Source organism: Lepidothrix coronata, unplaced genomic scaffold, assembly GCF_001604755.1.
Source record: "Lepidothrix coronata isolate B3197 unplaced genomic scaffold, Lepidothrix_coronata-1.0 Scaffold37, whole genome shotgun sequence".
In the NCBI taxonomy this organism is placed as follows: Eukaryota; Metazoa; Chordata; class Aves; order Passeriformes; family Pipridae; genus Lepidothrix; species Lepidothrix coronata.
Window position 1 is genome coordinate 1,644,051 of NW_016690217.1, and position 13,467 is coordinate 1,657,517.

Genomic DNA, 13,467 nt, shown 5'->3' on the forward strand with positions numbered 1-13,467 from the left:
TCTTTCAAGAGGCTACAAGCAAGATCACAGCAGATGGTATATGATTCTCATTATGGAGACATATCTCTATATTTTTCCTCATGCTGTCATTTGCCTATACAAAAATAATTATAATATTAAAAGTAAAATTACTATAAATAGTAAAAATACAATTGTATATGTTCTCTTCCCTTACTGTGAATTCAAGTGTACTGTGAAACTCTTTGCAATAATCTGTCCCTATTATAGTATCCTTTTTAGTCACTGTCTCTTACCTTTCTTCAGAACAAGACTTCACAAGGAGTTCGGAATACCTGTCGGTTACCCAAACTTTGTTAAATCAGTTGGTAGAAGCAGTGTATCTGCTGTGACATCCCTTATGTAATTTTGTGTATCACAGAAATGTTGCTTTGAGGCTTTTTGAAAGTCCTTTCATCTACATATCCATCTTCAGGCCAGGCATTTCTTTGTAACTCATGAAGTACAGCTATTGTATATGTAGTTAGTAATTATTATGAATACTGTCATGTTGAATACTATATTAAGTATATATAATTTTGTCACATCCACAAAATCAGTTTAATAAAGCAGATAAAACTGACACTATGGAGGCTTACATATCAGAATATATTTTTAGCTCTTTCAGAAAACAAAATATCTTTCAGTTAAGAAAAAGTAAATTTCAATGGTTTAACAGATGAGAGACCAATTTGTAATTACAGCTTCGCATCTATTTTAGTAAATTTGTTTGTATAAAAACCAGATGTTCTCAGTGTTATTTTAAAGTTCTCAGATTTATGTGCAGCATGCTTGCATATCAGGTACACATGCAAATGTCTTATTCACTTAAGCTTAATTCTGGACGGGCCTTTAACTGGAAATGGATGAAAGCATATACCTGATTTCTGAACCATGCAGAGCTTCATATGCACAATTTTTGCAAGGCCTACTGCCATATGCCATGCAGTTGTCCTTAACATGAAATTTTTGACATTAACAATTTGTAAGCAAAGACAGTATTTCACAGAAACCTAGTTGCTCAGGTATGTTGCTAGGAGTGATCATAGCTGAAGATATCAGAGGAAGTAATGAAATGTGACATATGAGTGCACAAACACCACTGCATTAATATTCAGGTGGTAGATCTTCAACTTTTGATCTAAACAGCTTCAAAACATTTTGTATCTAACCTAATTATTACAGTTAATGCAATTTGAAAAAGCCTTTCCTTTGGTGTTTATCAGGAACAGGACAGGAACCAACAGTGCTATGAAATTACTATTGCTTCTTGGATGGAGAGCACTTAGCAGTGTCAACACCAGAGCTGCAGAAAGGCATTCCTGCAAGTCAGGCTGAGTATGTGGCTGGTCACACAGAAGAGTAAGTTTTCCAATTTATCCTTATCAACAAGCCAAGTCAAAATATTGCCCAGTCAAGAAGGGTAGAAAGGGCACTTTGTTTTGGTTTGGTTATGTCTTACTCCTCAAGGTGACAGGACACCAGAAGACAGCTGCACTTGCAAAAGGTTCTTCTTCTTTTCATGTGGTCCAGGGAAGATCAAAGATATTTGATATCTTCCAGTCCTTCTCCTGACAATAAGAGGATTGTCTGAAACAACAGCAGCTAGCACTAACAGCTGCTCTGACCAGAAACTTGTAGTTTTGTACTTATTCTTTTGGTTTTCCTTTGTAGACCACAGTTTTAGGTAACTAGGTGGACAGCTAGGGAGCACACTGAACAAGGTTTTGTGACAGAAGGACATCAGAGAGCAAAGCCAGCTGCTGGGTAAAGTTACGCTATCAGGAGTTTTCTGAGAGGAAACTAGCTTAAAAAAGATGAAGATCATGATATAAAAAACTGGTCAGGAGACAGGGTGTCCATTACAGCCTCAGTCAAGAGGCTGTAATAATAATCACATAAATATGTAATGTAATAATAATCACATTTTGCATGTGATTTGCACCTGCAACCCCTTTGAAACAACTGAAGTACAGAACTGCCCAACACATGATATGGAAAAGTATAAAACAAGCAAAACACAACAACAAAAATATAGGGAGGAATATGGCAGGCAATGTAATATAATATAATATAATATAATATATCTACAGAGTAATTTTTCCAGTATATTTTAAGCTATAATCTTGTAGGGAAAAGGTATACTAAAGACCTGGTGTTTCATCCACCATAAAAGGGCACCAAACACTCCAAGATCTGCTTTATCGCAAAAATCAGAATGACCAAGACAGCTTTTGAATGTTTTGAGTCACTGGCAATAACTACTCTGAAAAACTCCCAGTTCAGGGACACAGGTATCCACACCACATTTCCTGGAAGATTCAAGTTCAGTTTCTGTGAGTAATCCTCACCTCCCAGGCAAGCTTAAGGTTAACTGTGCTCCAACACTACCTCAGTGATGGGAGATAGCTGAAGAATTGGCACAAAGAAAGCAAACTGGTTCAGTGTCTAGGTTTTCTATGCTGTGTTTTTCCTTGTGTGGATTGCCATAAAAGCAATACAGAATTTCTCCTGCATATAGGCAAACTTTCTTCTAAGGAAGAGAAGAAGTAAGTGTCCTCAAAATAGATTTCCCCAATTACATTTCAAATGGTGCTCTTAACTGCAGAGAGTTGCTGTGCCTCTTTTGAACTCAGTGTTCAACTGCCTCTTACTCCAAAACATTGCCATGCAAATTTCCCAAAGTGAAGAGTGTTCCAGAGCACAAATGAAATCTGAACTTTGAAATCAAAAATCTCTGTGCTTTTCCTCCTGTTCATGTAAGTGTGTCAGAAGAGGAATGGCAAAAGTGTATTCCCATACTGTCAGGAAATACAATACAACATCATAATCCTTAGCAAAGAATTGCAGCTGGAACAGCAAATTGCTCCTTGTCTTACAGTATCAAGCATTGGTCCTCTTAATAACAACCAAAAACCACACTGAATCTGGCCTAAACCTGCAAGTTACTGAAATACTATTTTCAGCAAACATACTGAAAATTGATGAAAAAATTTACATTTCCCTTTCTTTCCCCATCAGAAAAGCAGAGGTTGCTGGGTTGCTTTAGATCAGAACAACTGCTGTTTCCTAACTACATCCTTATGGATATCAACACCTATGCCAGGAACAGACTTGGAAAACCACTCTCTACTGCCAGAGGGAGACTGGAAAACACCCAGGATTCATCAGGGAATGGGGAGACATCTGAAGATACAAATGCCTCCTCTAATGAAATGGAAATCTTTTGCAAAATCTAAAGAGAGCGTCAGTGTTCTTCAATATCTACAACTATGCATAGGATTCCTCCTCTTACACACAGCACTCCCAAGATTTGTTACTATTTTAAACAGGTCTTTATTCTGTGCTGTTATACCTAGGCATCCTTGCCATTCTCTTCATTTTCCACAGAACTTAGCTCCAGGTTTCTTGCCAATTTGTACACTTATTCTTCTCAACAGTGTGCCTTGCTAAGTATGTATTGGTAATGTAATACTTGCCTTGTTCAAAATTTCAGAATTTTATGATGCACCTTGATTAAGTTCACCTAAATCTGTTGGTTGCCTCTATCTCCAGCAAGCACAACTCAATGGCTGTATAGAAAACATGAAACCTCTTCATAATCTTTATACATAGTATGCTTTTCTTTGAATGCCAAAACCACCAAATACCTAAATGAATTCGCTTGTGCCTCAACCTGTCCTTAGAAGTCTGCCTACCTCATTTGACCTAAGCTCTAATTGTCAGACACCAGTGCCTCAGGAACTGTAAAATATACTTACAAGTTGCACATTCTTAGTACGTTCTTACCTACTAACATACAGCTCATTATCAGACAGATCAAAACTCACTGAAATGAATAGAAACATTTAATCTAGGTTTTCCCTCTCAAACCTGCAAATTGCTTGACTGTCCTCAGGCTCTGCAACCACAGCTGAGAATTCAGTGTGCTCCCTGTGAATTTGAGATGACAAGGAAGTGAACAGAAGTGTAGCCATACAGTGAAGATTGAAATGGTAGAAAATTTAAATAAGATAATAGAAACAGAGGGGATCCCACATATAACTTCAGGAAAATCCTCCTATCTAGACAAGATAATAGCCAGTCATAAGAAAACAAACTATTGTAAAATGTGATTGGAAATTAACTTAAAGACTGCTGGATGAATTCAAAACTATATATGGTAGGTATGTTAGTAACTACCCTAACTTAAAAAGAGTAATTTAACCCTCAAGCAGAAAGCTATGACTTTGACTCTAATGCAGAATAGGCAAGAATAAACAGTGCTTATATTTAGTGACAAAGTACACTTAAAAATCAGAGTAATTTTCTTCAGTTTGACCAGCTAAAAAATAGATATCTCTTACAGAAATGTGCAATAGACTTTTTGAGAGCATTATATCAAGGATTATTTGAATATCACAACATCAATCACTCATTCTGCAAGAATGGCTCAGGACAGAAATGATGTGCTAAGATAGACTGCCCTCAAATGCATCCTCTTTTAGGATTGAAACTCACCCTGTTCTGAGATGTCAGATAGCAACAAAACCTGTTCTGCATAGCACAGCAAAAGAGCTAAAAAGATGAACGCTGATTTGACCTAGTTTTGTACAAACCTTTCATCTTATGAATGAAGCTATCTTCCAGCTTGAAGAATAATGGAAGAATAATGGAAAAGTGCAGAAGAGAGAGAAGAAAAAAAGGGTAATTTGTCCCCCCATGGACTGGGAACACCGGATCAACTGTAAACAGTAGAAAGAAAAATCATAAAAAAGGGCAAAATGAATGCAGAGGTCTACAAAACAGTACTGGCTTTGTTATTTTCTCTGATCTTAGGAGGACAGATGTTGGATGTATTTATGATAGTTTGTGACATGAAGATTAGGATTAATTTTCTGTGTTCTGCTCTGGCTGCTTGATTAATTCTTGATAAGCCTATCAGAGGTAGGCTTATAGGTACTGAGGTATTATAAAAAACAGACAGACCTAGAAGCTTTATGGATTTTCTTTTTAAAAAGTAAGTCCATTTGGTTTAACAATTTCAAAAGGAATTGAACGAGGAATTGAACAAAAAATGCTTATGTGCTTTTAATATCCTACTCTACACTTTTGACTAAATCCTTTAGACTTGTCTCAAAAAACCTTTGCTATATAAAGGCATAATATCTCCTCATATCAGTGATCCACTGAGAGGACAGATTCATAACTAGAGTAACAGCCCTTAAAAAGGGACTGATAAAACAGTTAGTCCAAGAGAGCTCAGCAAGAGGAAGGCTGAATGCTGTTTTTTCTAAGAGCAGTTAGTAAAAATTGCGTATGTCGAAATGTCTGTGGTTGTGCCAGGAGGGTGTTCGTTAGCATTATCTATTTTGCAGATTGTACCAATATTTGGTTTTAAGAATGATCTATGGACATGTTTCCCTTTATTTTGGATAGATTATTCTGCTGCAGTAGCATTTTCCGGTTTCTAACAATAATTCCTTTTCTTCTCACAAACACCATTCTGTCAAGTTTACTGCCCCAGTCTATCACGGTGCTTCAGCTGGGCTGCAAAGATCCCAAGCTGGGAATTGACACTTCCACGGTTTTCCAGCTTTGTCTTAGATGTTCAGTTTCAGCCATAAGAGCAGAAGTGGATATAGTTCATCCTAGCTAGGGATCTAGTACAAGGATCCACAGAAATCCAAATTATTGCTTACATATAAAGGTGAGCTTTTTAGTTTTCACACATCAGTATTCCATTTAGTTCAGCCAAGTTACTACAACTCATAGAAACTGAAGATTTTAATCTGGTTTCTGGCTTTTAAAATAAAGAGCTGAAACACCTTCTGAAATATCTTTCAGCAGAACTTGATCATCATCTTTCTTTTTTTTGCAAAAAGAATGTTAAATAATGTAGAACCATCTTAACTGGGGCACTTCAACTGAAAGAAAATGTTGGTCATAAAATAATAATCCTGAATCAATTTTAAAAGTTTATGCAAATACATTATCCTGTGAATTAAAATACATAATTTAGATTTCTTTGAATAAGAGTGACTCAGCAAACATCAGATCATTCAGAAAGTAACATGAAGTGAACATGCATGGTCTTGCAGTATGTGTAGTTAGTGTAGTAAACAGTAGTTCTCACATCTTATTTAGCGTGAACAGGCTTACAAATAATACCAAACCATGATTTAGAGCAGCTTTTTACATTGAAGTATTTTGTTACCATCTCAGGGAAATATGCCCAAATTGGCCTGTTCCTTCTCTGAATTACTGATGTAACCAGTAATCTCCTCATCTCTAGACACCTTGCACAGAGGTCAGTCACGACCGCCAGCCCATTCTCAGGGACAGCTTCTCTGGCACTGTCTCCTCAGATGATCTGTACAGATCCTTTAAATGAGCCCTTCAGGCTGACCTCTCTTTTCCCCATGTGGTCAACAGCTGTACTTTATTTGAAAAGGTTGACAGTCTGGAAGTATACCAAAAGTCAGGCAAGTTCCATCTGCACTACTTACACACCTCTGACTCCAAGATCTTTGCAGTCTTTTTGCTACCTGGCTGCTTTACCCCAAAGCACCTTCATCTGCTGCCGACAACTACACAGCGCCACTGGATAAAATCCAAAATATCACCTGCTGACTCTGAAGTCAGACTGTCAGGCACAGCAGAACGCAAAATCTTTAGTATCCATCTCTCTTGAGGCCTTGATAACATCTTAGTTTCATAAAGTAAAATTGCCTCTATATTGTTACTTGTCTGAAAGCCTTCAAGAGTCCCAACTGGAATACTTTTTCCTTGTCCAACATGTTTCCTTTCTTCTGTTCTGGAAGTGATTGGTGCTAGTATACAGACTAGATATTTGACAAATTAATTTCTTAAGTAGTTTCCCAGCATCTGATAGCTGTTTTGGAGAATGTCTGGTGTGAAGTTAGATGGAAGAGCTACAAGTGACTAAGAAGAACAGATAATGTATGGAAACATTTTATGTAGACACTAGAAGCCTTCATCTTCTTGCCTCAAGAATCTTTATAACTTTCTGAAAGTGACAGAATGTGAAATAGCTGTACAAAATTAATTGAAAATCACAAAAAATATAAAATATAGAGGAAGAAGGTATATTAGAAACTGCATAAACTACTGGCACCAATTCTTATTCTGCTTTCTCTCAATATTACTTTCATTCTGAACAGGTATATGCAACATGATGAGCAAGAAGAGTTGGTTTTTTATTAGATATGTTGCAATCTACACTATGCACTTTTCACAGTTGTCCACACTTTGCATCACAGAATATCCTGAGTTGGAAGGGACCCACAAGGATCATCAAAGTCCAGCTCCCAGCACTGCTCAGGGCAGCCCCAAGAATCACACCGTGTGCCTGAGAGCATTGTCCAAACATCTCTTGAACTCTGGGAGGCTTAGGGCTGTGGCCACTTCCTTCCAAAGAGCCTTTTTTTTGTATAAATGCTTCTTCATAGTGGCAAAACTTGTGATGGGTCACCTTAAGGCAACAACTGGAAATGAAGCATAACTATTTTCATGGCAATATTCTGCAGGAGTCTCTGACTTAAATTTTTGTGACTCTTCACATCAGCTAACACATTCAGCTGATCTATTATGCTTTTGAGATGAAAAGTACTGCACTTTCTTTTGTTTAAGGCTCCAAATAAGTTACTATGACATACTCGTCAAAACAAAATGAGCTATGCAAGTGTCAGTGACTTCAAATTACTTTTGGGGCTAAAACAACCAGTGCTGAATTCCACAGCAGAGACTGGACAGAGCACACATTCCGCTGTAACAGGTGACTTAGTGCATTAAAAATGTTGCCATACAAAGTCACTTCTTGCCCTTCAAAGTGCCACTACCTTAGAAAAAATTCAATACCACATTATCGTGTAGATTATCTCCAGTAAACTCTGCCTGTTTCACACATAAGTATTTATTGAACCACTAAAGGTGAAAGATCAGGTGCTGAGCATATTATGACAATACTCACAGCAACAGCCTCCAGAATTTGTTTAACAGCATCAGCAGCATCTCGTTCACTGTAGTAACCCTTTTCCACAATCCTACAGAAAAAAAAAAAAAGGATTAAGCATTAAGGTAAATAAACAGTGCAGGCAGAGGCTTCTTTTTCAAAAATGAGATAGCAAGCAATCAAATTTAAATATGACCAGGACTCTAGAGTGCCCCCAAAAGACTTAAAAACAACCTTTTTGCAATTTAAGTTAGCCAGTTAAATGAAAAACAGGAGATAAAATATCAACTAAGTAAGATGCTTGTAATACATACATACTCAGTTCAAAGGTTCTGGTCTGAATTACTCTCAGACAAAACTAGACATCCTTTAGGAACTGTTTTTTTCACTTTTATATTTAACTTAGTCCCCCTCAATTTAGCTAGCCCTTTATGAAACAAAACACACACAGATCTGAATTATTCAAGAGAAAGGGTTCACTAGTTTCAAATTATCCCTCAAGTGAAATGTTCTGAATAATTGCCTTTTTTCCCCCCTCAGTAGAAAACTGGGCCTGCTGTAGTCAAAGAAACAGTTCCATTACAACTAAAACTACCTTTTTCTTTCTTCTTAACATAAACAGCCAGTATGCTATGCTTATTCTGTATAGATGAGATGTGATAGCTTGATTTTGTAATGTGTTGACCATGTGGCGCTTATGGGGAGTCCAGCAATTTATGGGTTCTGAAGGTCCTGCAAATCCATATTCTTTTCTCCCTTTGCTTTTACATCAGTTCAGTCTTGCAAAATAAAGAAACTTTAAACTTTCTTCTTCAGTATTATCTCCCTGGAACCTTACCATGATGAAAACACTAAGTTCTGCAAGAACTGCCATTAGAGAATAAAACATTATAAATGCACAGTGCAGTTAAACAGAGCCAGCAGAAGATACAGATTTGCACAATTACACATGAGAAGTTAATAAAAGAAGGATCTATCATTAAGATGGACAATATCATGGTTACGACACCCAACAGTCTTTTTACTGTTGTTTTTAACTGTGCACAGTATTTGTGAACTACAATAATTCTCCCTCAGAGAGTCACTTTAAAGAGAAGGCATAGCCAGGTCTTGTCTAGAAACAGAACCAGTGGTGCCTTTGAGAGGTTTTTCAAAGTTATGTCCTGCAAGCACACAAGCCAGTTTTACAAAACAATACCCTAAAATCCCCACAAAGCAGTACAGCAAGAAGCTTGTAATATCTGAAGTCAGAAGTCACTGGAAAGACCTTCTGCCTAAGGTCCATAAAAAAACTCTCTGGTGGCAAGAAGCCTATACCTCTTTCTCCCCACTACTCCTGCTTTGCAGTAACTTTTTATCACTTCCTTTCTCTGTAACAATAGACTCATATTTAGTTGCCATCAGTGCAACACCTCATAGCTTCACAAAAGCTGATGGGAAAGGTGTTGACTAATGTACATATGAAAAGCACTACTACACGCTCATTAGAAGATCAGGTGCAATAAGAAACAATGAAAAGATAGTACTCCAACAGAAACCGATACAACAAGCATGGCACTGTGGAAAATAGTCTATTCAGGGATATTCCTAACGGGCTGCAATTGCTTTACCTTAACATTCATCATGTTCACAGATAACTAAGTCTATTGATGTGACATCATCATCATCATCACCATCATGGCTAGGCTTTGGGAACGAAGATTTGGGAAGGGCTCTAGCCACAATTGTTACAGGCGCGCTGGTGGCTAAAAAGGCAAATACGAGACAGGCACGTCCGGTTGCAAAAGGCACAGCAGAAAGACTCCTTAGATGGTGTATTCTGCAACACACGATTCTTTCTGCGTTGTCTTTTCTCCTCAAGAGTGATCCTGCGTGCGTTCTCAAAGGAAGCAGCAGCATTATAGATGGTGTGTCTCCAGGTCTCCTGATTGGAGGCCAGAATAGACCAGTTATGATGATCAGTATGGCCAAGGCTGAGATGTTGTTTCAGGGAGTCCTTGTATCTTCTCTTCGAGGCTCCTCTCATGTGGCAGCCGGTGGCAAATTCACCATAAAGCAAGATCTTAGGGAGGCGGTGGTCCTTCATCCTGGAGATGTGCCCTGCCCATCGCAGCTGTGTTCTCAGCAACATGGCCTCAATACCTGTGACTGCTGCTTGTTCTAGAACAAATGTATTGGTCACATAATCTGACCAGTGGACGTTTAGGATTGCACGGAGACAGCGTTGATGGAAGTGCTCTAGGAGACGCAGGTGGTGGCGGTAGATGACCCATGATTTGGATCCATATAAGAGAGTAGACAGCACAATGGCTCTGTAAACACTGATCTTTGTACTTTTCTTCAAGTGTTTATTTTGCCAAACTCTTTTATGAAGCTTTCTGAAGGCACTATATGCCTTTGCTAACCTGTTGTCTATCTCTCCGTCAATCTTACCGTCCGAGGAGATGAGGCTACCTAGGTAATTAAACTGCTGGACTGATTTAAGCCCTGATTGGACAATGGCGATACGGGGATGATGGGAGGCTTCCTGAGGTGCAGGTTGATAGAGAACTTCTGTGGCATCAGTAGCAGCAAGTAATTCCTCTCGAGCAGCTCTTCTATTTCACCATGATTTCTTAGCTGCATAATTCCTTGGCCTTATTTCTAGAAATTTGTTTGGTTTGGGTTTTTTGGTGGGTTTTTTGGGTGGTTTTTTTGGCAGCTCTATAGCTAACATCACATATGTGCTGCTTTAACACCTTTGATTTTTTTTGTACCTCTCTGCTTTGGTCATCCGTTTAAACTGTTAGGGAGAGCCTTACTGGAAATTATCATCACAAGGTTAAAACAAAGCAAAGCTTATCTCATGAAGCCATTATGTTAGGCTTTTAGCGTGAAGTGTAGGAAAGAGGTTACAAAAAGCCATAAATTACACAATAAAATGCTACATTATACTTGAAGGTAAGATTCCTCCTTAGCTATTTCAGGCCGAATTATCCTCTTCTATTAGATTACATGCTGGGACCTGAGCCCCAGTGATGCTTTTGCTTAGTTCTTTTTTTACCCCTCAAGTATACTAGTTTTGATTCCTCCTCCTTTTGAACTCAAGTAAAGTATTTAGTGTCAGCCAGGCATACCTGTCTGTAGTATCCCACCTGCCCACGCATTGGGTCCAAGAGGTGCAGGATGACCTTGTGCACCTGACTTCAGGAACATATGAGGCAGGTTTTAAGGTTTCAACAGGATTTCTAATTCTCTGGGTCACACATGTGACTAAGATCAGAGAAATATGAAGCAATGTAGCTACAATTCAATTTACATTTCTCCCTTAATCCAACAATTTTCTCATTTTACAGTAAGGCAACATAATCCTTTTTTGATGTTTTTCAAACAGATAAACTGGGGGAAGGAAAAAAAAATACATCTCTTAAATGCAGTCTCCTTCTTTGTATTTTTTTCCATTCAACAAAACCAAAGAAGAGATGAGGTTCTGAGCTTTCTGCCAATGCCCAACTAATGCAGAAATGAAAACCACTAATTACCTGACCACTGCAAAGGAGATCAAAGAGATGCTCAAGACTGCCCTCTTGTTGACCTCAAGAGGAGCCCACCCTGACTTAGACAGTATATGGGGGTAAGGATAGCACGCTGCTCTCATTATTTACATTAAATATACAGCAGAAGAATCCCACAGACACTGTAGATAAGCCTTGGTAAATTTACGCTTTGAAGTAATAAATGTAATGAAGTGTGGGTCCATATTTCAGGAGAGTAATGAAAACAGACTGTAGAATTATTGTGCAATGCATTTGACCCATCCTCTAATAACATGAGTTACACATGAATAACGTACCCTGTCAGGCCAATTACAGCTTATGTCACATGCAGTTAACTTTCCAGTTTTCCAGAAGTCAAGAAATGGAAGTTATTGAGAATAGATATCTAATTCTTAATAATAATCTAGCCAATAGAAAACCTAATCTTCTGTAACAGCAATTAATGAAAAAGGCATATTGCTTTCTAAAGATGAAAATTTATTTCTAAGGGCACTCTGATTTAGAACTAAAACCTGGTTTACACAACAAGGAAGAGTACTCAAAGAAGATTATCGTGTAGTTTAAATCATGTAGTAATGCTGGGGGATCATTTGCATATCTATTTTTTGCATCTTCCTTGCAATAGTTTACATAAGACATATGGTAGGTGTGCCAGTTTGCTTCTTTATAACAGCACTCCTACCTGAGATGAACGAAGCTTCTTTACAAGGATTTTTCAATTTTTACCTGCAGATTAACAATGACTCATTGCTCTTTTTCCCCATAATGGGAAGGAAACTTGCAGAAATGACTTATTTTGTTATTATTGAAGCAAACCCAGCTATTTATAGCTAGTTTGCAGAATGATCTTTAAGTAAACTATGGTTGGAGGTAGATTAAACGTTTGCTGAAAGGACAGAAAGATAGGAACAGCAACAATAAGGAACTAATTAAATACTCTCTTTGATACGCAAATGAAGAGCCAAGTATACCAAAAGAGTGCTTGACAGAAAAACTGAGAAAAACATCTGGGAATCCAGAAATGCTTAAAGTCAAACAGAATAAACAAAAAAAAAACTCTGAAAAACACTGAATTTGGTGCTGCAAGGATCCAGGAAAGTCAAGACAGAAGTCCAAAATTAAGACATCCTAGAGCAAGCAAAAATGAAGTGCTGGTTTGTGCAGAATTACTTTTTCATTCATGCTTGTGTGCACACACTGAAATATGCTTATTCAGTTGTTTACACTTACATGTGGTGAGACACGTTTAACAGAGCAACCACTGATGGACGTCAAACCACAGGTCTCCTAAGACACCACCTACTTTAATCTTGTCTTTCCAAGCACACATGAACATATTTGAGACAAATGTTCTTCATTCTATACAGAGAAGCAGTAAAGTACTTCCCAAGGCCCCCTCCTCTCTGCCCCTTCCTGCTACCTGCAGAGATGGAGATGCCCTTTCAGAACAGCCCCAGTCCCCAGGGTGCTGAGATGCACCTCTGCCTCCCTGTAGGGTCCAACCACCCAACAGAAACCATTCCCCTGTGCCCCCCAGCCCACACCCCTCAGCTGCACCATCAAAGCAACTGTAATGCTCTCAGCTGCTGCTGACGCTCAGAGAAAAGCCTTGTCAAGTAATGGAGCTGTAACAAATGTAGTGATGGGCAAAACCACCCTCAGCATTACCCTGCCCAGGAAGCCTGTGGAAATGGTATAATGTCTCTCCTGATGCATGCTCTCCCTATACACAGTGGGTAACTGGAATTTTGACAGCTTCCACATGATCAAACACATGTATGTGTTCAAGTGTTTCATAATTTGCAGTAATCCTTGCCAACTTCCAACCAGCCTTTCTAACACCTCTGTTCCCTGTGAGCACTTCCAGTTTTCTTGCAATATAATAATAATGGCCAGTCTTCGCGAGCGAAGATTTGGGAAAGGTCATTAACCCTTCGAGCCTGCGCAGTGGATTTTTTAGGTGAGACACAGCGTGCGCTG

General features: G+C 38.5%; 1 protein-coding gene across 1 annotated transcript in view; it reads right to left on the reverse strand.

Moving 5' to 3' along the window:
* Positions 1 to 13,467, reverse strand: part of CAMK4 (calcium/calmodulin dependent protein kinase IV) — a 147,126-nt gene that overhangs the window by 47,290 nt on the left and 86,369 nt on the right. Inside the window, exon 5 of the mRNA XM_017812752.1 lies at positions 7,970 to 8,042. Coding sequence (XP_017668241.1) covers positions 7,970 to 8,042 — 73 coding nt within the window. The remainder of the gene's footprint in view (positions 1 to 7,969; positions 8,043 to 13,467) is intronic.